The sequence below is a fragment of the Zalophus californianus genome, chromosome 16 (assembly GCF_009762305.2).
Source record: "Zalophus californianus isolate mZalCal1 chromosome 16, mZalCal1.pri.v2, whole genome shotgun sequence".
NCBI classification, from domain to species: domain Eukaryota; kingdom Metazoa; phylum Chordata; class Mammalia; order Carnivora; family Otariidae; genus Zalophus; species Zalophus californianus.
The window spans coordinates 24,269,243-24,293,052 of NC_045610.1; the positions used below are offsets into that span (position 1 = coordinate 24,269,243).

General features: G+C 48.2%; 1 protein-coding gene across 1 annotated transcript in view; it reads right to left on the reverse strand.

Annotated features, from left to right (window-relative positions):
* Positions 1–7,039: 7,039 nt before the first annotated feature.
* Positions 7,040–23,810, reverse strand: part of AATF (apoptosis antagonizing transcription factor) — a 100,089-nt gene continuing 83,318 nt past the window's right edge. Inside the window, exon 12 of the mRNA XM_035724678.1 lies at positions 7,040–7,377. Coding sequence (XP_035580571.1) covers positions 7,314–7,377 — 64 coding nt within the window. The 3' untranslated portion in view covers positions 7,040–7,313. The remainder of the gene's footprint in view (positions 7,378–23,810) is intronic.

The window sequence follows — 23,810 nt, forward strand, 5'->3', positions numbered from 1 at the left end:
GGGTTCTAATTAGCAGCCATATCTGCAATTAATAAAACATCGCTATTTACCATCACTTCTCTGGAAAGGAACTTCAGAAGCGCCAGGCTGGCTAGAGAGAGGTGCGCATTGGCGCCGGCCCGCCCTGGGGTGGCGGGCTGTGTGAAGCTGTCTGCGGCGAGCGGCCGGCCCACCAGGACCACGGGAGGCCCAGAGACGCAGCCAACTCCTGCGTGGGCCCTCCAGTTCGGACCAGGGAGCCCCGGGGCCTCTCCCAGCAGGAAGCAAAGGGGAGGCCTCCAGGCCAAACAGAACATCCCCTCCGGTGGGCGCCCCCCAGCCAGAGGTGACGGTCTACCTTGGCCCACTTGCTCAGGCCACTCTTGGAGAAGCAGTCTTGACGTTTCAATTAGGCTGTCCTTGGCCTCTTTTTGCTCCTTCAGGAAGGAAAATCTCCATTTAATTATATAACGGAGAACTAGGGCTTCCTTTTGTCCCCTCTCACCCTCCTTCAGGAAGATCAGGATGTGACTCACCCCCTCCACAGGGCTCCAAAGGCTTGAGATGCCGGTCATGGTCACGGGTGGGGGCGCGGCTCGGTGCCCACGTGGCAGCCGGGAGCTCCTCTCCCAACGCAGGGCCTGCACTGCACCACGGAGCGCACATCTGGGTTGAGCACCCCCACGGGGAACAAAGGCCTGACCTTACCAGCAAGGTCAGCACATGAAACGGTGGCCCTCGGGCCTGGGTAAGCCTCCGTTCTGAGATCCTCCCAGAACATCACAGCCCCTAGGTGGGGGGTGAGGCCGGCCGAGGAGCCTGCTAAAACGCTGATAAGTAAATTCAAAAGCACCTGCCCCTTACTGCTTATCTCCTCAAACAAGGTGAACTCGGGAGTTATCACATTTAAAGTGTTCCGTATTAGCCTTACATTTAGCTCTTAAAACCAAGTGCAGCGCGCTACAACTTTAAAGGACACAAGAGTCAAACTGGAGAATAAGTTGAAGGCAGCGGGATGGGTGGGGCCGGGCTAGCCGCCCAGGCGCCCCCTCAGCCACTCTGGGCACCCAGGCAGGAAGCTACTGCCTCCCCACCCCTTCTTTGTACCCCAGGTCACAGCCCAGCCACCCCAAAGTCTCAAGCAGGCCCTCCTGCTCACATACCTGGCGTGTGAAGAAAGACACTGCACCTCGCTGCCCCATCTGTTGATCGCTGACTCCATTTTTAATGTTGGTGTTTGAACGGTTGGGAAATATTTGTCTAGACCCAAGCTATCCAATATAGTAAGCCATTAGCCACAGTGCAAGTGCCCAAAGCCACATGTGGCTAGAGACGAGGGTATGCAATAGCTCAGAATGATAGGATTACATCCCCATCGTCCCAGAAAGTTCTACTGGACAGCACTGTCTAGATGTCCTGGACGCAGCTAGAGCTAGAAGAGGCTTCTCCTGGGCTCCGCAGAATTCCCCACGGAAGAGTGGAAGGGACGCTGGGAGCTCGATGCTGCCCAGGCTGTGGAGGGGCAGAAATCACGGAGCGGCGGGCTAATTGCTTGGGGCTCCATATCAGCCACACCTGCCTGCTGACGCACCTGGCCGCCCAAGGCAGGGCTCTGGGCCCGACTGCGGAGCCCCAGGGAAGTGCCCTCCTGCCAGGCTGAGTTCTCACCCGGGGGAACCAGAACCTTGGAACGTGGTGCCAAGCTCGGAAAGGGGCTTGGAGCCCAGCCTCCCAGGAGTGCCCGCCAGGATTGACAAAGGCAGTTCCAGAGGAGGTAATGGCTTTGATCGGAACCAAGTTGGAGCACACGGAACTCTCCAGTGCAGGGGAACAGACATGCGCCCAGAGACTGGGTCACCTGCCCCCACAGCCCTTCGCCAAGCCTCCACCAGGGCCTGGCACACAGCGGGAGGTCGACAACATCTGCATGAACGGAAGTGAACAACATCCTTGTGCCTCTGCTAAACCCAAGTCTACGGAGCTGCCTTTACTTGGACACAGCTGCCTACAAGTGTTTAGCTGAGCCGCATCTTACTAAGTAGGAGCCTGAGGCCCAAAGGTCAACCAGCTTCCCCAAGGTCAAACCCTAGCAGATTTCATTGCTAGTCCAGGATTCGTCCCGCTTCATCTTTTGTTCCTATCTGTGCTTTGCTCGGACACCACAGCCACCCATTCCAGGACTAAGCTGTGCCCCCAAGTCTCTGTAGGAGCCGGTACCCCTGGCCCTAGATAAACCCAGCAGCCCCTACCTTGGGTAAGGGCAGGCCAGGAGGCGGCCTCACCAGGTGACGGGCACCTGCCAGCCAGAGCAGCCCCAGCTCATTTCCAATCCACTCACAAACAGAAAGGGGGGGTGGGAGGAGGGTGGGCAGGGACCTTTATGTGTTACTGTCACCATGCCTGTTGGGGCCCTTATATTCTTCTACCCTCTCAGTGATGTGGGATTGTTGGTGGCTGGTTGGTTGTTGGTTTTTTGTTTTTTTTTTTACACTCTTTTAAATTTTCTTTCCCGAGAATTCAGTGTCCTTGACCTCGACAAATGAACAGAGAACCCTGAACCAGGGGAAATAAAAGTAGCAAACTTCTCAGGAATAGAAATGCTGCTGTAGCAGTACCCTAGAGGCAGACCCCCGCGAGGGGCGCCCCCTCTGCACTCCTGCCGCCCCTCGACTTGGCCAGGACAGCTGTGCACAAACTGGAGAGATGCAAATCAGCAGGGCGACATGGACCCCTCCCCTGGGATTTGAGAGAGAATCAGTGAACGAACTTACCAAATTGCTGGCCATTATTTTGGAGATGTTAGGAAGAAAGAGAAAGTGAAGAAAGATAGAATGAAAATGAAGTAGATGAGCTTTAAAAAAAAAATGACTAAGGCAAGCGTAATGTAACTCCTCACACAAGTGCCCTTACGACACAAGCACATATATACATTTAAAAAGTAAGAACAGGGGCGCCTGGGTGGCTCAGTCGTTAAGCGACTGCCTTCCGCTCAGGTCATGATCCCAGGGTCCTGGGATCGAGCCCCACATCGGGCTCTCTGCTCGGCGGGAAGCCTGCTTCTCCCTCTCCCACTCCCCCTGCTTGTGTTCCCTCTCTCGCTGTTGTCTCTCTCTGTCAAATAAATAAATTAAAATCTTAAAATAAATAAATAAATAAAAATCTGAGCCTCAATTAAAAAAATAAAAATAAAAAGTAAGAACATGTAGGAAACAAGGTTCATCTGCTAGGGACGAGGCTCGCTGCTTGGATTTGCCTTTAGTAAGCACGGGGACACAGGACCGTGGAGGCAGGGCGCCGCAGAGGGGTGGCCTGCAGCCCCGCCGTGACACCCCCGCGACCGCGGGCCTCCTGACCTTTACCTCGGCTTGTCTGCAAAGTTTTGCTGAGACAGGTGCCTCATTCGTGAGTCTGGCCCAGGGAGACTTGGATCTTGGCATCACCACATCCCATGGACACAGTGACTACTACGTCCCTGGGGAGTGTGGTTCCACGGTTGATGACGAATGTCACATTTGGATTCATTCTGTGCCTCGAACTCAGCTCCCTCCGGGTGACACGGTAAGAGGTGAAGAGGCGGTGATCTTGGAGAGCTCTTAGCAAAGTCCACGGGGACCAGGAAAACCAACCTCTCAAAGGAAACGATGTTTTTAAGCTGGGGATGCAGAGCGTGGTGCTGGACTGCTTGGAGTGGACTTTTCCGTGTTCTGTTGGTTCTCGGGGTTTCCGAATGATGCTCCTGACGGCGACCCGTGGACCCACCAAGGGCCGGACAGAGTAGCGGGGATGAACGCACAGCCGAGGGAGGTGAGGGAAACCCACACCGAGGGGTCCCCAGGATGAAGACCCTGAAAGCAGCAAGAACCTGAAAGCTGGAGGGGAGAGTGGAGAGCAAATTATATGCAGTCCAGCAGCCAGAAAAAAGATATGGGGGCCGAGGAGGGAGATGATGGTGTCACTTTCTATTTATCCACCATCTTTCATGGGAGCCTCTCCAAACACATTATAGGCAGCAGCTCTTTAATCCTCCCAGAGGAGGATGCCGATTTGCAGGGTTCCCTGGGGGGCAAGAAATAAACCCCAGGATCAGGCTCCTAGGCCAGTCTCCTCTCTGCCTCTCCACACCCTTTGTTGGGGAATGGCCCGGCCTACAGCGAGTGAGCAGTGAACAGGGTGCTAAAATAAGCCTCCATAATACGAACAAAGAGCCTCTCAAATAGTTGGACTTTATTTTCCCTTGGTTCACTTTACTCCTAAAAATGTATGACGAGGAAAAAAATTTGTTCTTTTTAAAGATTTTATTTATTTGAGAGGGAGAGAGCATGCACACAAGTGGGGGAGGGGCAGAGGGAAGCGGGCGCCTGACATGGGGCTCGATCCCAGGACCCTGGGATCATGACCTGAGCCAAAGGCAGACGCTTAACCAACTGAACCACCCAGGCGCCCTGAAAAAAGTTATTTCCAAAAGACAATAAATGAGTTTATGTACAAATATTGGACAGTAACATTATTCATAATGGCAAATAATTGTTAACAATTAAATGTTCAACTACAGGGGATTTGACTAAGTGCTGAAGATACAGCCCCAAATGGAATTATTAATTAGCAATTAAATGACTTAAAAGGTATCTGTAAAAACATGAAAATAATCTTTTACTGTACTATTTTAAGATTTTTTAATTTTTTTAAAAGATATATTTGAGAGAGAGAGTGCAAGTGGGAGGAGGGCAGAGGGAGAGGAAGAGAGAATCTCAAGAAGAGCCCCTGCTGGGCACAGAGACTGACACGGGGCTTTGATCCCAGGACCCTGAGATCCTGAACTGAGCTGAAATCCGGAATTGGACGCTTAACCAATTGAGCCACCCAGGTGCCCCTAAAGATTTTAAGTAATCTGTATACCCAACGTGGGGCTCGAACTCACAACCCCGAGATCCAGAGTCACATGCCCCTCTTTTACTGTACTATTAACATGCAGGATACTATGTACCTACCACTGGTTCCCAACTGGGGGGTGTGTGTGTGTTATGTGGACGGGGAGGTGTGGCCGCATGGATAGTTTTCATTGTTTTTTTGAAAGAGTAGAAAACTTCAAATAGTCTGAAGTAAAAACTAAGGCTCCCCCCACCCCCCCCAAGCTGCCCCCCCAGGGAGAAGAGGGGACCACTCTACCCGGTGGTGCCCATATAGGAAAGACGGCTCTGGAGTACAGAACTGTGAATACCGAGAGGTGGCTATTTCCGGGTGGTAGGGTATCGGCCGAGACTTACTTGTCCCTTCTACTTTTCTGTAGTTAGTTGTTGGTGTAAAATAATGTAAGGCAAGAAAGCAGCCTCCGTCTGCTGTCGTGAGGGGAGGGGCCCACTGCCTGCTTCCCAGCCCTGGCAGGGGCGCAAACCCAACCAGCAGGCAGCGGGCCCCGCTGGGAGCAGCTCGGCCTCGCTGTTCTGGTGAGCGCTCCAAGGTCTGTGGCTTATGGGTGTCGTGCGTGCAGTAGTCAGCTGGGCAAAAAGAAAATAAGCAAACTCCACACAAAAGGGAGGAATGCTTCAGTCAACACTGAAAAAGGGCCCTGGACTGAAACTCGTGATAACAGTTCTCACCTCATTTGAAAATCAGCATTAGCTACCAAAATGTAAAGTATTAGTTTTATTAAAATGCAAATCAATCAACTAATCTGTCTTTCTAGTAACAGTTGAATTGCAGTATCCGTGTCAATTAAAATAGTTTCCAATTTATTCTTGGCTGGAAGGAGGGTGGTCTTCTGAATTTTAAAATGCAAGCTTCTCTTTACTGAAAATTCTGTCCTTTCTCATCTCTCCTGATTTTAATTCATTTTAATTAAACACGTTGGACTCCAAATATCTTGAAGTACCTGTTTAAAATCTTTTTCTTCATCATGTCACCAGTGACTGTGACAAAGATGCCATCTCTTTAGGAAACAGAGGTCAGCGTCAGCCTCCCCAGAAGTCCGGTATTGGGAGGTTACTTACTGCTGTTCTAACGTGCACGACCCGGGCTCCTCAGGGTAGGTAGACAGGACTGGATGTTCTCTATTTTTAAAAAGTGATCATTCTGAAGGGAGTAAATGTGGGGGAACTCTATTCCTGTTGATCTTCTGGGTAACTGGAGACACACCGAAAATTCAACATTTCCCTGACAGTCAAGCCCAAGAGGTAACTACTGAGACCAAAGAAACAAATCATCACGTACCAAGGTCCAATTAACGTGAGGTGGAAACCCTCCCCGGCCCTGCCCACCCCATCCTGAGCTCAGCAGGCACTCTGATGCCCATACTACGTGCAGGAGCCCAGCCTGCAGGCACGGTGCGTGGTCCCCACCCAGACGCCAGCAGTGTGACATGCGGGATTCCTGGGCACCCAAATCTGTCACTTGGTTCTGACATTTCAAAACAGTATTGGAACCTGACGTTAACAACAGTGACTAGTTATGCACCACAACTGAATGCACGTTTCTTCTCGAATTCCACAGCTCTACATAAAGATGTGGGCAAAGGAGCCGGGCCTGGTCCGTCGCAAACACCGGGACGCACACATTACTTATGCAAGATAATCTTCATTGCATATTGACCACAGCAGGCCAATAAATCCCCCTTATGGGGATTTAATTTCCAGCTTTTGACCTCTGGATGAAAAACAAGTGAATCATTTCCCCCTGCTAGATTTACACCAGAGTTCATCTCAATAAAGTGATTTAGGAATGGTGAGAATGGAAAAGGACTCTGGAAGAATCTATGGGGGCGAAAAGAGGAAATGAGAAAGAAGTCAGGGATCTGTTATTTGCGACACATAGGCAAATGCCTCCAAGTTATAGAGTCTCCTGGGCACGGTTCAGAGGTTTCTGGGGATTCCCTGCTCCTCGGAGCCATGATCCATCGCCAAACATGATCCGCCCAGCAAGCAGCATCCTGGCTTCTGTGAACTTTATATCGTGAGAGGAGTCTGTGTGACTAGAAAGTGAAAACCCTCCCCACAAACCTGTCCCCCTACCAGAGCTCTAAGCCGACTTACTCCATGCTGCTTAAGACATCACATGCACACGGCAGTGGCCGTAAGAACATGGTTTATTTGTGATGGTGAACGAGTGTGGAGCGCGGGTCCCCAGCAGACTGAAGCATGGGGGACATGCACACTTGATTCTAGGCTTCCCGGGACTTATTAGGCACGTGCTCTGAACCCCACACCTTCCCAGGACTCCCCAACTAGCCCAAAGCCGTGGGCCGGCGGCTTCCTGCATTTGAGGCTGGCCGAGGCGATGCACGGTGGGTCCGTGGGTCCAGAGGCTCTGCCTCGGGCCTGCAGCAAGAGCCGCGGGTGCGGTCAGTCCCTTTGGCCTTCGTCAGGAGGGCGGAGCTGCCCAAAAAGAGATCGATACAACTCGGTCCTAGAAGACAAACAAAACAAACCGGTAAACACACTGGTTCCCTTTTCAAGGTTCAACAAGAACTGAGAAGCCAGGAAATGCCCCCTCAGTTTCTTCAATGGCCAACATAGCCGTGTCATTAAAAATGCATCCCACCGCCCTTACTCACAGATACAAAGCAAGGAAGAAACTAGAAGCAGCCAATCAAATAGTAAAATATGTAAATAGTCCGGTGTGGCTGGATACCTGTCTTCAGGGAATGAGTTTTCTATAAGTTTGCCCTTTACAGACAGGCTCTTCAAGTAAGAAAACAAGATTGAATATTTTAATAGGATGTATGAGACCACCGCATGACGAGGATTCAATCAGACATGGGATGTAGGGGGATATGATTTAGTTTTCATTCATTTTCTTGGACTTGGCAGTACTTGAAAAACAATGAAAATGACCCAGCAACAAGATTCCAATTACTACCACATGTGCAGCTGTTTGGTGGTAGGACCAAGGTTCTCCCCCACTCCCCTGGCCCCTTTTATCTAGTTTCAATCTAATAAATAATTCGATTCGCTAATTTATTTCTAGAGCGGGGCTTTGATTAGAAAATGATAGTAGGCCAGGGTCTTGGGTCCCTGAAAATAAAGTATCTCTTCCAACCTCTGTTTCTGCTGTGAAATGCGACACACATACACCCCCACCCAACTGAAGTCCTCTGTCAAGGCCTGGAAATGCAAAAAGGGGTGGGCTGGGGTCTCTCCTGTCCTCGTCACCGGAGCTCCCAAACATGGTCCTCTGTGCTCAGAGCACAGGTTCTCCCTATGGAGATGTGAGGAGGGTGGTGAGCCACGGAGGAAACACGGCCGGCCGGGGCAGGCGACCCACAGCTGCCTCTGCATGAAGGTCAGGCCACTGACCCTCACGGACAGAGGCCGGGTGTGCAGGGTACAGTCATGTGCCAGCCACAGAATGACCCCACGGGAAAGCTGTGCCTGCTGTTTCATACTTTCAAGATCTAACCCGAAAAGACAGCCCGCCATCCTGGCTAAGAAAAACCCACCTGAGAGCCATCTTCAGCAAATCTGACTCTCCAAACAGAACAAAACACCAAACCACCACCCTTCAAACAGCTATTTTGGTTTAACAAGACTTCAACACAAAAACTTACGAGTCTGTGTTTGAAGTCATCCCGAGAGGGTGGTGCGCAGGAACAGAGGTTCCATCATTAGAAAGTCCAGCAATAAAGACAGCCTATTAAGTCTAAAAAAGGAAAGATCCTAAAGAAGAAACTGCAGTAGCCCCAAATGCAGCCTGACCCTATCGTGCCGGGGAGCGCAGGGCTGGCACAGGGGTGCTGGGGGCGGCGGGGGGGAGACGGCAGGTCTCCTGTACTATGGCAGGGATGTGACCTAAGAATTCGCCAGCAGCCGCCCCTGAACCATGGACCAGCTTGGCGGCCTCAAGACAAGGGCCACAGCCTCACCAGGAGCTGGGAGCTGCGCTCTTCCCTTTGGTCCCTGGCCGTGCACACCTGCCCGCCCGCTGGGGCCAGCCCGCGAGCACAGGCTGGGCGGAAGGCGTCTCTGACCAGGATGCAGACGAGGGGCAGGCGGCCTGGCCTCACTTCCAGAGGCAGTGGCTACCAGATCAGCTCCATCACCCGCAGGACAGCGGGGCCCGCACAGGCTTCCCAGGAGCTCCCATGGCCCATTTGCCCATAAGCACAAGTCTCTCCGGTCATTTCCACACACGAACTGAAACGGCACGAAGGGGCTAGAGGGGCCAGGGCAGAAAGGGCGGTCTGGCCTTAAGGCTGCGCGGGCCGATGAGAGGGCCCCGCTCGCCGGCTGGGACCGTGTCGGGACCGCCTGTGAGCGCCGTCTCGGGAGCCTGGCCCCGCGCCAGTTACTGGCCACAGCGGAGACACACGTCAGGAGCACCGAGTGAAACGCTGAAACCCATGTTTTGATAGAACATCATTTCACACTCAGGTGGACAAAGCTGACAAACATATGCAGCTGTTTGTGGCAAAGCAACCTGGAAGGCTGAGGGGTCTGGGATCTTAAAACAGTTTGAGACAGAGAGAGAGAGACATGAAGAGGAAGGGATGATTCCAGTGTAAAACCTCCAATGTCATTGCAGCTCGGGGCCTTCCTCAGTGACCGGCTCTACCCTCACAGCATCTCAAACTCCCCGTCCCCCCGCCCCCCGATTCCAGTCTCACCATCGCTGACCAGGAATAAGGTGGTGGCCCCGAACTGACTTTCCCATCCCCCCCCGCCCCACTCTGTTTCTCAGCCCCAACGGGGCACGCACACCCCCCGGGGCACCACCAAGATGAAGCCCCCTGGCACCAACTGCTCTGCTCAGCGCAGCCCTGGCGCATCCTTCCCCGCAGAGGCTCTATGGTGTGGGGGTCTGTCTGCCCTCCTCCTGCAAGAGTTCTACAGAACCACGCAGCCCCCTCACACATGGAATTTTTCTCAATAAATTTAATAGTCACAAAGGACATAATTACCAGAATCTTGTGAACCCTACCTTTTGGAATAAAACTCGCACATTTCTTTTGTAAAGCACCCAGTGGAAAGTACGTGCCAGACTGACTTGATACCCATCATCATTCATTTAAATAACACATAAACATACTCTTAAACTTGGAAACTTTACAGTGTTCTCTCCTTTTTAAACTCGTATTTCCATTTGATTTTTCTCTACAGATTTTTGTTCTAATTGTTTTATGCTTGAAAGTCTTTTATTGATCACCCTATTATACTTCTTGGCCACAAAAAATATGTAAATTGAAACACTTTTTGAAATTTCAGAAGTTGAAATGAAAATATTTTCATTTCTTGATGCCATAAGGCTCTAAGTAATTAAAAAAGTACTTCTGGATTGTGTCATTATTACACAATTATTATTAGGACACAATCGACATATACAACAACAATATAATAAAATGTATTATAATTTTGGTGAAAATTTATTACATGTAAGTGTGTAAAACGTTACTGGAACGGCATGTCTTCGTGATATGGATGGGGCCTGTCACGTACCCGTGGTGAACAGCATTTATCACCGGAATGAAAGAGCGCTCAGCATCCAGGCTACTCCTGTCTGTCGGTGTTTGCAGACGCAAGCACAGAGAAACCTCATCACGTAAACAAGCAGATGGGGACAGGGGAGTTTTGTGACAGCAGTGTCCCCAAATTCTTTTGATTCCTTCTGTACATGCCCCCCAAAATCACATAGTGATCTGCCACCAAAAATTGGTTTTAGTGATGTGCCAGCTGACAGCTCAATCAGGCTGTCCCGCAGCTTTGTTGGAAATAAAGCCCTGGAACCCTCCAAGCCACGGGGCCTTGTTACCAGTTCTCAATCCCCGCGTCAGTGCCATGAGGCACGCTCCTGCTTGGCGCCCTGGCGGGGCGGGCGGTGGGGGGGGGGGGACCCTCCATGTCAGAGAGAGGAGGGGCGCAGCGGGCTGCGCAGGTGGGGGGGCCACCGTGACAGGCGAGACCAGAGACCCCAGCCCTGGCCCAGGTGCACTCTCCAGCTGCCCCACTTGGGCAAAGAGCACACATCTGGAAATCAATTCCCAAAAAATGTGTGTGGTCTTTTCCCCTTGGGGAAGTCTCTGCACACCCCAGCGTGAAGACTCAGGGCTGGGGAGCACTGCGTCTCCCTCACACGCACACACGCATGTGACGTGGTGCCAGGGCTGAGGGAAAGGGAAAGGCATCTTCAAAGAAAAGGAATCTGTCCATATCCCTTTCCCCATCCCAAGGAAAACAAAACTAAAAATAAAACTGGGTAATAAAAAGGCACCACGGGACAGAGGGTCAGGCTGCCTTCTGCCACACGGAACATTTTCCCCTGCAGCATCTTTCCTAACCAGGATTTAGCCATGCAGAGAAGCTCGACTATCAATCCTTCAGGTTAACCTTGTCTCCATCTGATTCTCTAGGGTAAGTGTATAGTTTAATACTTGAGGTCCCCTTAAGGCTATGCATAATGAACTTGGTTTAAAAAGAAAAAAAAACCTTAATTCCTGCTCCCTATCACTTCAAGAATCAAGATCTGAATCACTGAGCTGAAACGCCTTCCCCACTCTTACCCTTGCCCCACACTCCCTGCCTCACTGGCCAGTGGGAACGTCCACTGTGGAAAATGTATTAATGTTCGTATCATGCAGGAGAATAACCTACAGAGTAATTAACAAGACTTGGACCTAAGGTAGAAGGTCGATAGCAGGGGCCCTTCCTTGAATTAAAATTTAACTTACCCTTTATTGCAACCTACAAAAGCAAGTAATGAGCACTAACATTTTTATTTCTTTTAAACTGTCATTTAGGCTGTAGAGGGGATAATTACCTATCTCTAGTGTAGTAAGGTTTTATAACCCTTAGTGAGGCATTTTCTAATTTAATATTTTTACTATATTATCATAAAACCTGTTTCTGGAAAAAAAATGATCATGGATTAGCAGCCATTTTCCATAAAGACAGAATGTGTGTGTGTGTGTGTGTGTGTGTGTGTGTGTGTGTGTTAGGATTCGGCTTATTTATGATTAGCAGCCATTTTCCATAAAGACAGAATGTGTGTGTGTGTGTGTGTGTGTGTGTGTGTGTGTGTGTGTGTTAGGATTCGGCTTATTTATGACCTGATTCTTCTGAAGGGACTCACAGTACTGCAGCTGAGGGAGCCATGGGGTGCAGTGGCCTGAGCGGTGGGCCCCTGCTCCGTGCACACCACCTGTGTGCGTGCCCGCGTGACCCTTGGCACGCTCTGTGGAAGGCTGCGAGGGCCAGACGACAGCAGAAGCTCCTCCCCACGCTGAACCCAACTCTGCCGTCCTGTGACCGCCACCCACGGGCCCCTGGTCCTCCGGAGCCCCCGAATGCTCTTCCCTGCGGCAGCATTTCAGTGATTTGAGGTCCTCCCCTAACCACACCTGTTCTTCGCCAGGTGAGGAGAAACCGTTCCTCCCTGCTAGGACGAAGCTCCGAGATGCCCCAACGCCCAGGCCCCCACGCCTTCCACGCCAATCCTGACACGCCTGGCGCGGCCTCGTTGGTCCAAAGTGGGCAGAATGGGGCTCTCTTCCCTCCGCCGTTCTCAGCACACACCTCCCCTGCCTTCACGGAGCTTCGGATCTCTTCCTAATAGCGACTGAACAAGATGTCTTGCCAATTACTGCCTGACACATACCAGTGACCCCAAACAAAGGGATCCTCCAGACCCCGACCCTCTGAATGCTTTGTGGTCAGCTCCCCAAAACATGAGACACAAAATGGTACCTTCCTTTAATCTTTCATTCCTTCTGCTTCCTCTGACCCAGATCCATCCTACTCTGTACCAGTGACTTTACAGGTGAGAGAAAGGTGTGTGAGAAATGCTTCTGTGACCTAACAGGGGAAATATATCGATCCACATGGCAAGCAATTGCCCTGTGCTCTTTGGGGGCCGTGGTGGAGGGTAAACCCTAGCACGTCACAGGACTGAGGCAGAGACATGTGCTGGAACCTGTCTCCAAGACTGGATTGTTAGGGACGCGAGCCAAGTGAAGAGACACATGCGGCTCTTAGGACAACGTACATAAATTATGACAGTAGAAAACTTAGGATTCCTGAAGGTAGCCAGGAGGTCAGCACTTAACTCTCCCTCGCTCTCCTCCCAACATCCCCCGGCAACAAAAAGTGGATCACAGCCTCCTTTCCTGAAATCTCACACTTCCAGACCAAAAACCAACACACACACACACACACACACACACACACACACACACACACACACACACACCCAAGAAGTGAGGTAAAAAGAAAAGAAAGCAACCTTCTCTTACCTAGGACTTATTTCTTAACAGGATCAAGTTAGCAAAGTAGCAGACAGGACTCCAAGGATGCCCACATCCACCGCTAATTACCTAAATCTGGAGACAAGGCAGGTCTCCACGCAGCCGCCCGAACCCGCCACGAGGTGGCAGTACACGACGCGGTTCTCAGGACTTGGGCCGCGGTGTGGTTCCCAGCAAACTGCGCCCATAAATTACCTAGTGTGTCTGCTCTCATCATCATCCTCCCCGTGCTTGAAGGAGATTCTAGAACGTCTGTTCCATTTCGCTCTTTTGGTCGGGTCAGAACTAGGTCCTTCAAACCTCTGCAAATGCTTTTAGCCCCGCAGCTTTAAATTACAGATGGTGACACGTGGCCTCTGGCCTGACTCCCAAAGATCAGACAGACTCAAGATTTATAAATGTTCAGAGAAGCAGGTTGAGGGCCCAAACAAAGGAACTGAAAGGCTCGGGAAAGGAAGGAGAGGGAAGAGGGCCAGGGAGAGACGGAATGAGGGCCGAATCGGCACAGGGTTCCTCGTTCGGGCTCCTTCCTGGTTCCCAAGTCAGCTACACTCACTTCGCTTGAACAAAGGACAAAAAATATTTGAAACTTCTGTCATCCCTACTGCTAGCTTTGAGTCTTTCAAATTCTTCTAAAGAAAAATAATTTACCTTGGTGGATTAGCAAAAAAAAAAAAAAGGGTCGTGGTGGCCGGGGATGGGGGACCACACTGGCACTCTAGACAAAAGGGACGTGGCCTCCTTTCCTGTGCATTAATATTCCATATTCCTGGGATGATTTCCACTTTCACAGTTTGACTGTTTTATAACAGATTTGATGCGAGAGAAGACAAATGGCCTCGCTCAGGAAAGACGACAAATCATCTCACCGCTTTTAGCGGGTTTTCTCTTTATTTTTATTTATTTTTATTCTGTGGCTGGGCTGCAGAGCTCTCTGCCTTGCTGGAGATGTTTAATATTAACGGCAGGCCCCCGCGATCCTGGCAATAGAGTTGGCCGGTGTTGTGTTTACGGTTTGGTGACTGCTGGCTTCAGGAAGATGAAGCTCCTTGTTCAAACAGCAGCTCCTCTCACAGCTCCTGTTAAAAGCCCGGGGATGCTTCACTGCTTAGACGTGAATCACTTCCTCCAGCCGCACTGAAGGGGAGACTGACACACGAGTTACGTTTGTGTCCCTATCAAGGCTGCTGCCCAGCGACCCAGGGCCTGGGGGGCGGCATGTGCTGCATGTCTCAGCTCCAGTTTAACTCCTACTTTTGGGGGTCAGAACACACGGAAATTAGTGAGCGTGTTTACTGGCAACCCTCAGAGTTTCAGCAAGGCTTTCTAGTACTCCTGGTAATCAGCGGGAGGACTTGTTTAACTAGGAGCCCAGTATCACTCCAAACAAAAGCAGCGACCACAGAGCACAGAAACACCCGGCACCAACCCCACTGCGGCTGTCCTGAGGGCAGGGTGGAAGGTACCAGCGGGCCCCAGGGCCAGGCTCCTAGCTGCTGACCCCCAAGTCCTGACACTCTCCGCCCTGGGGCGCAAGGCTCTTGGGTTCTCCTTTGCTCCTCCTCCCTCTTTGTCTTTTTCATATTCCTCCTGGTTAGGAGTGTAGACCTTCTCCCAGCTTCTGTTCTTGGCCCTCCTCTCTCGCCTCTCCCACCCTCCCCTGGCAACCTCATCCATGCTCTCGGCTCTAACAATCTCCAGGCCAGGCTCCGATGCCCTCACCTAGGCAATGTGCCCCTGGCCCTGCAAGACTACGCTGGCTGTCACCTGAACTACCGTCTCTTAATAATGGCAGCAAATTCTCTGCCATTGACGTCCCACACTTAGGTGCTTAATGGCAGGAAGCTCCAAAGTTATAGGTATCGATACCACATTTTCTGATTCAAAAATAAAATACACCCTGAGACAGAGCTCTGGCTTGGACAGTTTACTTATATTAATTGACAGAATGAAAACTGATGCCCTCTGCAGTGCCTGGGTGGCTCAGTCGTTAAGCGTCTGCCTTTGGCTCAGGTCATAATCCCAGGGTGCTGGGATCGAGCCCCGCATCGGGCTCCCTGCTCACCGGGAAGCCTGCTTCTCCCTCTCCCAACTCTCTCTGCTTGTGTTCCCTCTCTCGCTGTGTCTCCCTCTCTGTCAAATAAATAAATAAAATCTTAAAAAAAAAAAAAAAAACTGATGCCCTCCATCTGTCAATCTTTTTTGATTTTTAGTAGGGTCCTTCAAAGAACTTCTTCCTCTTCTCTGTAAATCGGAAATTTGGGGGGAAAAAAAGGCTTGTCCCAGACACCTGCCACGTCAACTTTCCTCAGGAGTAGCAGCCGGGACCCTGCAGCCTCTGGGTGTCCGCAACAGGGCATCTCCCCCAACCTGGGTCACCAACCAGCCACTGAAGCCAGCAGTTTGAGGACCCTGGCCAGCTAGAAGACTCGTTTTAAAAAGCCTCACTGCTAAGTGCAAAATGAGTACTTTGCATCTCTGCAAACTGGTGCAGAGATGGCAGCTGGTGGGATCTGTTCCGTCGCATAGCTGTGCCTCCCAGTAGGACTGGGAGGTAGGCGAGGAGGCGGAGTGCTGCCAAGTGCGTGTAGGAGAAAATGTGTATCGATTTCTTCTTTCTTATAAAGGAGCACAAAGCGCTGAAGAACAATTGCGAGTCTCTGCAGCATTTCACATTCCACGTGAGACAAAGGCCCAACCCCCACCAGGCTGAGAAGCAGAAAGGGGAACCACACAGAGCGGCAGTCCCCTGGGTGTCAGCGGCCACCATGCTGTCCAGGCCCACTGCTGGGACTCCAAACACCTCAGGCCATGAACGCCTCCCGAGCCTCTGATCAAGTGATTTCCCTCACTGGGCTGATGCTGCCTCATCTATATTGGAGAAGAAAGAGCCTTCAGTCTTATTTACCTTTTAAGTGGAGGTGCCCAGAGGGTAAAAGAGTTAATGTTTATAAAGTGTTCTGCTCCCCAGAGGGAGACAATGATGAAACACAAGGTGTGGTTATGGCTCATTCAAGACCTCATTTCCAGGGTAGTTAGTAATAGCTTCCCATTACAAACGCAGCGCTTCCCAGCACCTTGAACTCAAAGTACAATGAGGCAATGCCCCTTATCTAAATATCCTTTTTTGGTTTGACACTTGCTACCAACATTAAAAATAACAAAAGGTAACCAGGGACTGTTATACCTTGCTAATGCAGGTCCAGAATCCATTCCACACTGTTTTTTTCTTAAACCAAACAAATCCGAAAGCAGTCCAAAAAACTGACCTAAAGCTATAACTGGTCATCACAGAGCTCTATGTTCTCCATGTTTCCATAGTAACTAGTAATTTGTAGGAGGGCCACCGGAAACCAAACGCTGTGTAGGTCCCACACCCAAGACGGACAGGAGGAAACCTCCTACAGAATACAAAGTTCATGGCGTGTGCTCTTCGAAGTGACAGAAATACAAGTGTTCTTGAAAGATCTTTCCCCAAGGTTCATCCTCCATAAAAATGACTCCAAAAACTCTCTAAGTAAAGGGTTGGGAACGAGAAGTCCCAGAGCTGGACTCTTCATTTCTGGGGATCTTCCAACACGGCCAAGAGCTAAGAACAAAATACAGAGCTGACATTCAAGTGTTGTGTTTTGGCTTGGAGACGGAACCCACAGCTAACCAGGGGCACGACTGGGGCGGGGGGGTGGGGGGCGGCACGTGAATACAGTACGCGATCTGGACAGGTACGAAGTGCTGGGGGAGCCAGGGAAAGGATATTAAAGGAGTTAGAGGATTTGGAGATTTCGGTAAAAGAGGCAAAAATGTTTGTTCATCTGTCTTATAGGACTGTTTGCAAAAATAGTCCTACCAGCAAATTGTAAACAGACTTATAAGCTGAAAGCCTTTAAAGGCATTTCAGACAGGAGACCTATAGCCAACTTTTTTCAGGTTTGCACAGAAATGGATAGGTTTGTGCTGCAGGTAAAGGGACGATACAATATTTACCCACGTGAAAACATACATCTTCTTTATTTAGATAATTGTACAGATTACATTTAAAATAGTCCTTCTCAGAAACAAAAAATTTAAAAGAATATTTCGTTCTCAAGACTCTCATGAGCAAGGACTATTTTGGCTTTGTCAAGAAGGAGACGAAGCCACAGAGGGAAGCCTCCTCTGGGTCGTGCCGCATGAGCGCTGGGGCAAAACGCGCTCAGGCGTCCTCCTGCATTAGTTCTCTAGCTTCGAGAGGCTGACAGCAACTGGGAAAAGACATTATATGGCTTTGCAAATAATACTTGTGCTACAAAAATGTTATACAATAAGGCAAGATAAAACTGGAATCAAGGGGTGCCTGGGTGGCTCAGTTGTTAAGCGTCTGCCTTCGGCTCAGGTCATGATCCCAGGGTGCTGGGATCAAGCCCCGCATCGGGCTCCCTGCTCCACGGGAGGCCTGCTTCTCCCTCTCCCACTCCCCCTGCTTGTGTTCCCTCTTTTGCTGTCTCTCTCTCTCTCTCTGTCAAATAAATAAATAAATAAAATCTTTAAAAAAAATTGAAAATAAAAACTGGAATCAAAATATATTATTCCAAATGTATGAGCATAAAACTTTGATACAAAACCAAATACAAGATTACAGTAAACATATGCACACTACTTTGACTTACAAGTCAAGCATTCTTTTTTTTCTTTTTTTCTAAAGTTTACTAATTTAAGTGATCTCTACACCCAACGTGAGGCTCGAACTCACAACCCTGAGATCAAGAGTCACATGCTCTTCGACTGAGCCAACCCCATAAGTTAAGTGTTCTTAGCAAGAAGAAAACCCCCGCCAAGTGCTTTTGTGAGCTGTAATAAATAGCATTAAAGAACAAATAAAGTAGGGGTTAGTAGGGGTTCAAGGAAGATCGAGCCCCACAGCTCAGTGTGGAAGGGGGATCATAAGTCTCCCTGGAAAGGCTGGTGTTGGTCAAGGACTATGAACATCCCAACGGGCAGGGACCAAGGTGGGGAAGGGGTGAAGAAACGCCCCGGGTTAAGTGAGCAGAATGAAGAGACAGGAGCGCAAGGAGTGGTTGGAGGTGGTGGGGGGAGTTGTGGGGACAGCACAAGGGTGTACATACTGAAACGTGATGAGGGGAGAAAGGGAGCAAGGCCTTGAGGGCCAGGGTCGAGAGTACCGGTTCAATTCTATAGGCAACGAGGACTAGCATGCGCCAAGCGGTATACTAGGAAGGTCTCATCTGGCAAGACACATAGCCCTGATTAGATCAGACTGCGTGGTTAAGAGACTGTTGGTGCAATAGTCCATGTGGGAATTATAAAAAAAGTGTGACTCAAAAAGAGAGACGGACAGTAGAGGCCACTGAATGTATTATCAACAGGCGAGCAAAATAAGAAAAAATCTGCAAAAAATATGAAATATATATAACCATAACAGATAGAATTCATACAAATGGCAAAGAAAAACTAAAACCCAAAAGAAAAATAATGAAAGGATAAAGGAGTATGAATGATTAATAAATACACGGACTCTTCAAGTTTACTATTAAATGAGAAAATAAACAGATATTTAGTTCAGTGCCTAACACAGTGTAGGTCCGTAAAGGGTCACTTGTTACCAACTTATAAAAAAATAAATAACTTTTAGCACATCAAAATAGAAAATACTTTTAAAACATAACCCTCCATATTACCAAAAGTGTAATGACAAACCTCAGCTGGTAAGGGAGCAGGGGCATGTAAATTAGTATGACCTATCAAGAATCATTAGAAAGTTACACCTTTGACCCAAGAATTAGCCTTCTAAGAATCTATTCTAAAGACACAGCAAGACTTAAAATATAGATTTCTGTACAAATATGTTCATTGCAGTATTACTTAAAGAGAAATAAAAATAATCAGAAACCTAAGTGTCCAACAATATTTCATAATTGGATATTATAAAATTATTATAATGTCTTTTAAAAAACTTAATGGTGTTAAAATGCTTGTAACATAAAGTTAATCAGAAAAAGGGATACAAACATATATACATATCTTGATAAAACACATACACAAAAAATTCTGCAAGAAAACATATAAAAGTATTAATGTTCAACTCTCAATAGCACATAACAGATAAATTTTTCTTTCTGTATTTCCAAATTTTCTTCCATACACATGTATTGTTTTTATGACAGGAAAAAAAAAAAGATATTGTCCTAAGGAAAGTAGGTGACAAGCACCCGAATATGGAAGATGTAGAACTGTAAGGGCAAGCTGACTGAATACTCTAACTCAGGTTTCAAAGCTGATTATAAGATTTAGGGTCTTTGTAACCAGAAGAATGCTATAAGCATAAGAGAAGGTCTGGAAATTCAGTGATTCATACTAAGATGTGAATGACTTGTTAGGCACTCCCCCCCCACCCCAAAGCATCTCTATTTTAAAAGAACAAAAGGAAAAGAAAAAATCATTTTAATCCAAACAAGTCTCCCCCGCTCACCCCCAAACAAGTTTTAAATTGAGAGAAAGGGTCTTATATGTATATTGAGGATGGGGAGAAGCAGCTTCCCTCTGGCACATCATTCCCAGACATTTCTAAAAGCTTGCTGATGCCCTGGAAACAGCAGCAGGTTTGAATTCACATTCCTAAACGCACAGACCAGCTCAACTACTTCCTTGCTATTTAACTTGGGCCAGTAACTTAATAGCTCTATGCCTCAATATTCTTTTTCGTTTTTTTAAAGATCTTATTTATTTGAGAGAGAGAGACAGATAGCGGCAGAGAGCACAAGCGGGGAGGAGAGAGAGAAGCAGACTCCCCGCTAAGCAGGGAGCCCAACTCAGCGCTTGAACCCAGGGCCCCAGGATCATGACCTGAGCCGAAGGCAGATGCCCAACTGACTGAGCCACCCAGGTGCCCCCCCCTTTATAAAGGAGGTTCCACACCCAATATGGGGCTCGAACTCACAACCCCAAGATCAAGAGTCACATGCTGTACTGGCTAGCCAGCCAGGCGCCCCTATGCCTCAGTATTCTTATAAAAGGCAGACAATGTCAAGCACTTCAGTGGTTTCTTTTAAGGACTGAACGAAAAGGTACATGAAGGGCTTAATGCAGTGTCTGGTACATAATAAGTGGAATATGATGTTACTACTGTGTCATTTCATTGCCAATCAGAAACAGGGTAGCAGACTTAGGGCGGATAACTCAGAGCACAGGATGAATGCACTTAGAAACAGAAATGGTCTACATATCTTAGCAACCTAACGTTGGCTCAGTGATCACTGTGGGAAATGTAGGACTTAATCTAAATTAAGGTGAAAAACATTTAGCTATTGCCTACCCACTTGCAAGCTGTGATTAATACAATATTATAAGATACTGTATTTTAAAAGACAGCAATAATAAAATGCTAGAACTTAAAAACAGTAAGTCCTTAAGAGAAACATTTACATCCACTTTAAGGAATGTGAAAGACCCCTTTGGGGTAAAAAAAGGATGCACAATCCTTTGAAGAAATGATAGGAATTTAACCGAAATGAGAACTATAGTCAAGAAGCCCCATTTTGAGGAAAGATTTATCTCTTCAACATCTACAATCTCTTTCTAGAAGATGTGCTTTTATCCCTCTACATCCTGCTTGGAACCAAGGCTTCAATTTGAGAATGCAAATTCACTAGAATTGTATAAGACCGAACAGCAGCGAATGAGGAAAAACAGAAGAAACAATCACAGTTCCTAATCCAGTTTTAAAACTCTGGCCCACGTCTCAGCTTTGAACTTGAGAATGTTTCCTTTGTCCTTTCTAACATTCCGGAGGAGGAAGGCCCCCCCATGCCTCCTATCTCTGTGCTGGACGCCATCTTTAATGATGATATATGGGGGTCCTTTCCCCTCAGCACTGCTGGGGGGTCAAACGTGATGCTGCCCGCCAGAGTATCAACAAGCGAATTATAAACTGTGTCAATCCGAGTTAATGCAAAGCTGTAATCCTCTTTAACAAGAGATCAAATCACTGCTGTGAGTTATGTTCATTCTGTAATCTGATAAGGAAGAGAGGGAACCTCTAATAAAAGAGTAATGGGAGCCTTTAATGACGCTGGTAAAAGGCAGCACCAGTGAAAATATTGCTCTCGTTCCTGCTGATTAGATCATTGTTGCATATTTGCCCGGACTTGTTTCACCTGTCAGAATAACCTGTGTCTTTTTAAGAGATAAGATGCTTCAGAGAAAGCATCTGTATCTTAACCATTCTTGCTTGCAAGTTTTTAACCAACTACAGATGCTCTGTGGAGGGTACTTGTGGGGTTATTAGCTGATGTGCTCTCAAATGCCAAGCAAACTACACCAGAATCCTTCACCATGACGCAGTGCACACTGCTATTAAATAAAGGGGTAAAGTAGGCAAATGGAGTAAAAAATGGCCTAAGTTAACCTCTGGGTTATCAACTGGGGGGGAAAGAAAACCATCAGGAGACTGGTAGAATGTGCCCATGTTTAGGGTGCAGACCCACACACAAAAATGGCAAGCCGAAGATAAATTGCCTGTACAAATTCTATTATACCAAGGCACCTCAAGAACAACGTGGCAGTGATGTTGACAAAGCACTTTACAAGGCTGGATTACCTTTGTACATTTCCTTTCTAAAACTCCAGATGTAAAACAATAATGTATTTGGTGCTTAGTGGTTATCATTAAAGGATCCTCTCCTTGTTCTTTTTTAACGCCAGCAGCTTCATAGAAGGAGTGGAAAAAGTGGTTCTTTAATGTGGGGGAGAAAATGAGGGGCTAACATGGAAATTCTTACTGTTTCTATTGAGAATTTCTTCAAGTTCTTTCCAAAGGAATGGGGTACCTATAAAGTGTTAATACTGCTATCATTTTTGTAATAAGGAACAAAGCTTCTCAGGAAAACGCAATAAGCTAGCCTCAAAATGGAGGGTCCCCGAACTGGGCTTACGTAAGAGCCGTGGTCCGAAGCAGCAGTGGGTGTGAGGTGGACACCACATTTCCTTGGTGCGCTTCCGGCTGCTAGCTGCCACGGAGACCCTTACCGGGCCGACAGCCAAAATGCTCTGGGGGGGGACATGCCCCCCACCCCCCCCGACAGAGTGCACGGTGCATGTGGGTTCCCTTCCCAAATCAGAAGCAGTGGCCACTGGTTAGGAACATATCTTGACCTGTCTCAGGTCTTACTCAGAATTTGCTTCTCCTGCTTGTCACACCAGCATTTTATATCTGACCTACATCAACACAACAAATGAGGAAGAATTAACTTTTTTTTTTAAGATTTTATTTATTTATTTGACAGAGAGGGAGAGATAGCAAGGGCAGGAACACAAGCAGGGGGAGTGGGAGAGGGAGAAGCAGGCTTCCCGCTGAGCAGGGAGCCCATTGTGGGGCTCGATCCCAGGACCCTGGGATCATGACCTGAGCCGAAGGCAGACGCTTAACGACTGAGCCACTCAGGCGCCCCAAGAATTAACTTCTTTAAAAGTCTTGCCTCAGAGCGTCTTTCAAAAACAGGCAAAAAGGGGCACCTGGGTGGCTCAGCTGCCTTCGGCTCAGGTCAAGATCCTGGAGTCCTGGGATCGAGTCCTGCATCAGGCTCCCTGCTCAGCAGGGAGTCTGCTTCTCCCTCTGACCCTCCCCCCTCTCATGCTCTCTCTCTCATTCTCTCTCTCAAATAAATAAATGAAATCTTAAAAAAAAGAAAAAGGCAAAAAAACCAGATGATTATTTCCACAACCTCCAAATTCTTCATTTGGTTAGAACCATAATAAGAGATCATCTGAATTACTTCAGACTCTCTCTGGTCTAATAGTACCCCAGGGGATTCACACCATGTAAAGTCAGCTGTTTCTAAAATGTTGATAAGCTTAGAATAACTTCAGTCCTCAGAGAAGCAAACAGCAATCCTCCTGTTAACCATGTAAATATCACACTGACCTGTTCTTGGTGGTAACAATATGCTTAGAGGGATTCTCTCCCAAAGAGACACCAAGCCTTTTCTCCCCCTTAGCCCACTAATAACCCTGTCTCTATAGTATCACGCGATACTTTGCCCTCTTAGCAAAGACGACCCCAAAGGGCAAAGAGCAGCCGCTCTGGAGCAGAGCTCCCGTGTGCCAAGAGTATCAAGGGCTTGGCAAAGTCAGTGGTCATCTTTAGGCTCCTGGTAATCTCCTTCCTTGCATGCAAACATGTAACACATGGGCAAAGCAGGATTTCTTTGGTTTTCTCTCAATACTAGAGATGTTCAGCAGGCCTGCAATAGAAACCACCCGCCTACCTCCTAATGGAGTAAAGATCTACTGGCCCAGCACATATAAAGTATCAGGGGTTCCATGAGACTTTCACTAACATGGGCAACCTGAAAGCACATAAATTAGTAACCAAAGTGCCCCCAAAGGGAAATGTGGTAACATGGGGACACAAACTGGCTACTCTGCATTTAAAAGGTTTTTTAAAAAAATACATCACTTGAAGAAAATTCCTAGCATGAGAAAAGAATATATACCAGCAGAAATTAACTAAACAGATAACACTACACAGACCACATCACAGGAGAAACAAAATGAAGATGCCATTGCCTTTTTAAAGATCCTTTTAAAGATAGCACTCGTCTCTCCACTAAGG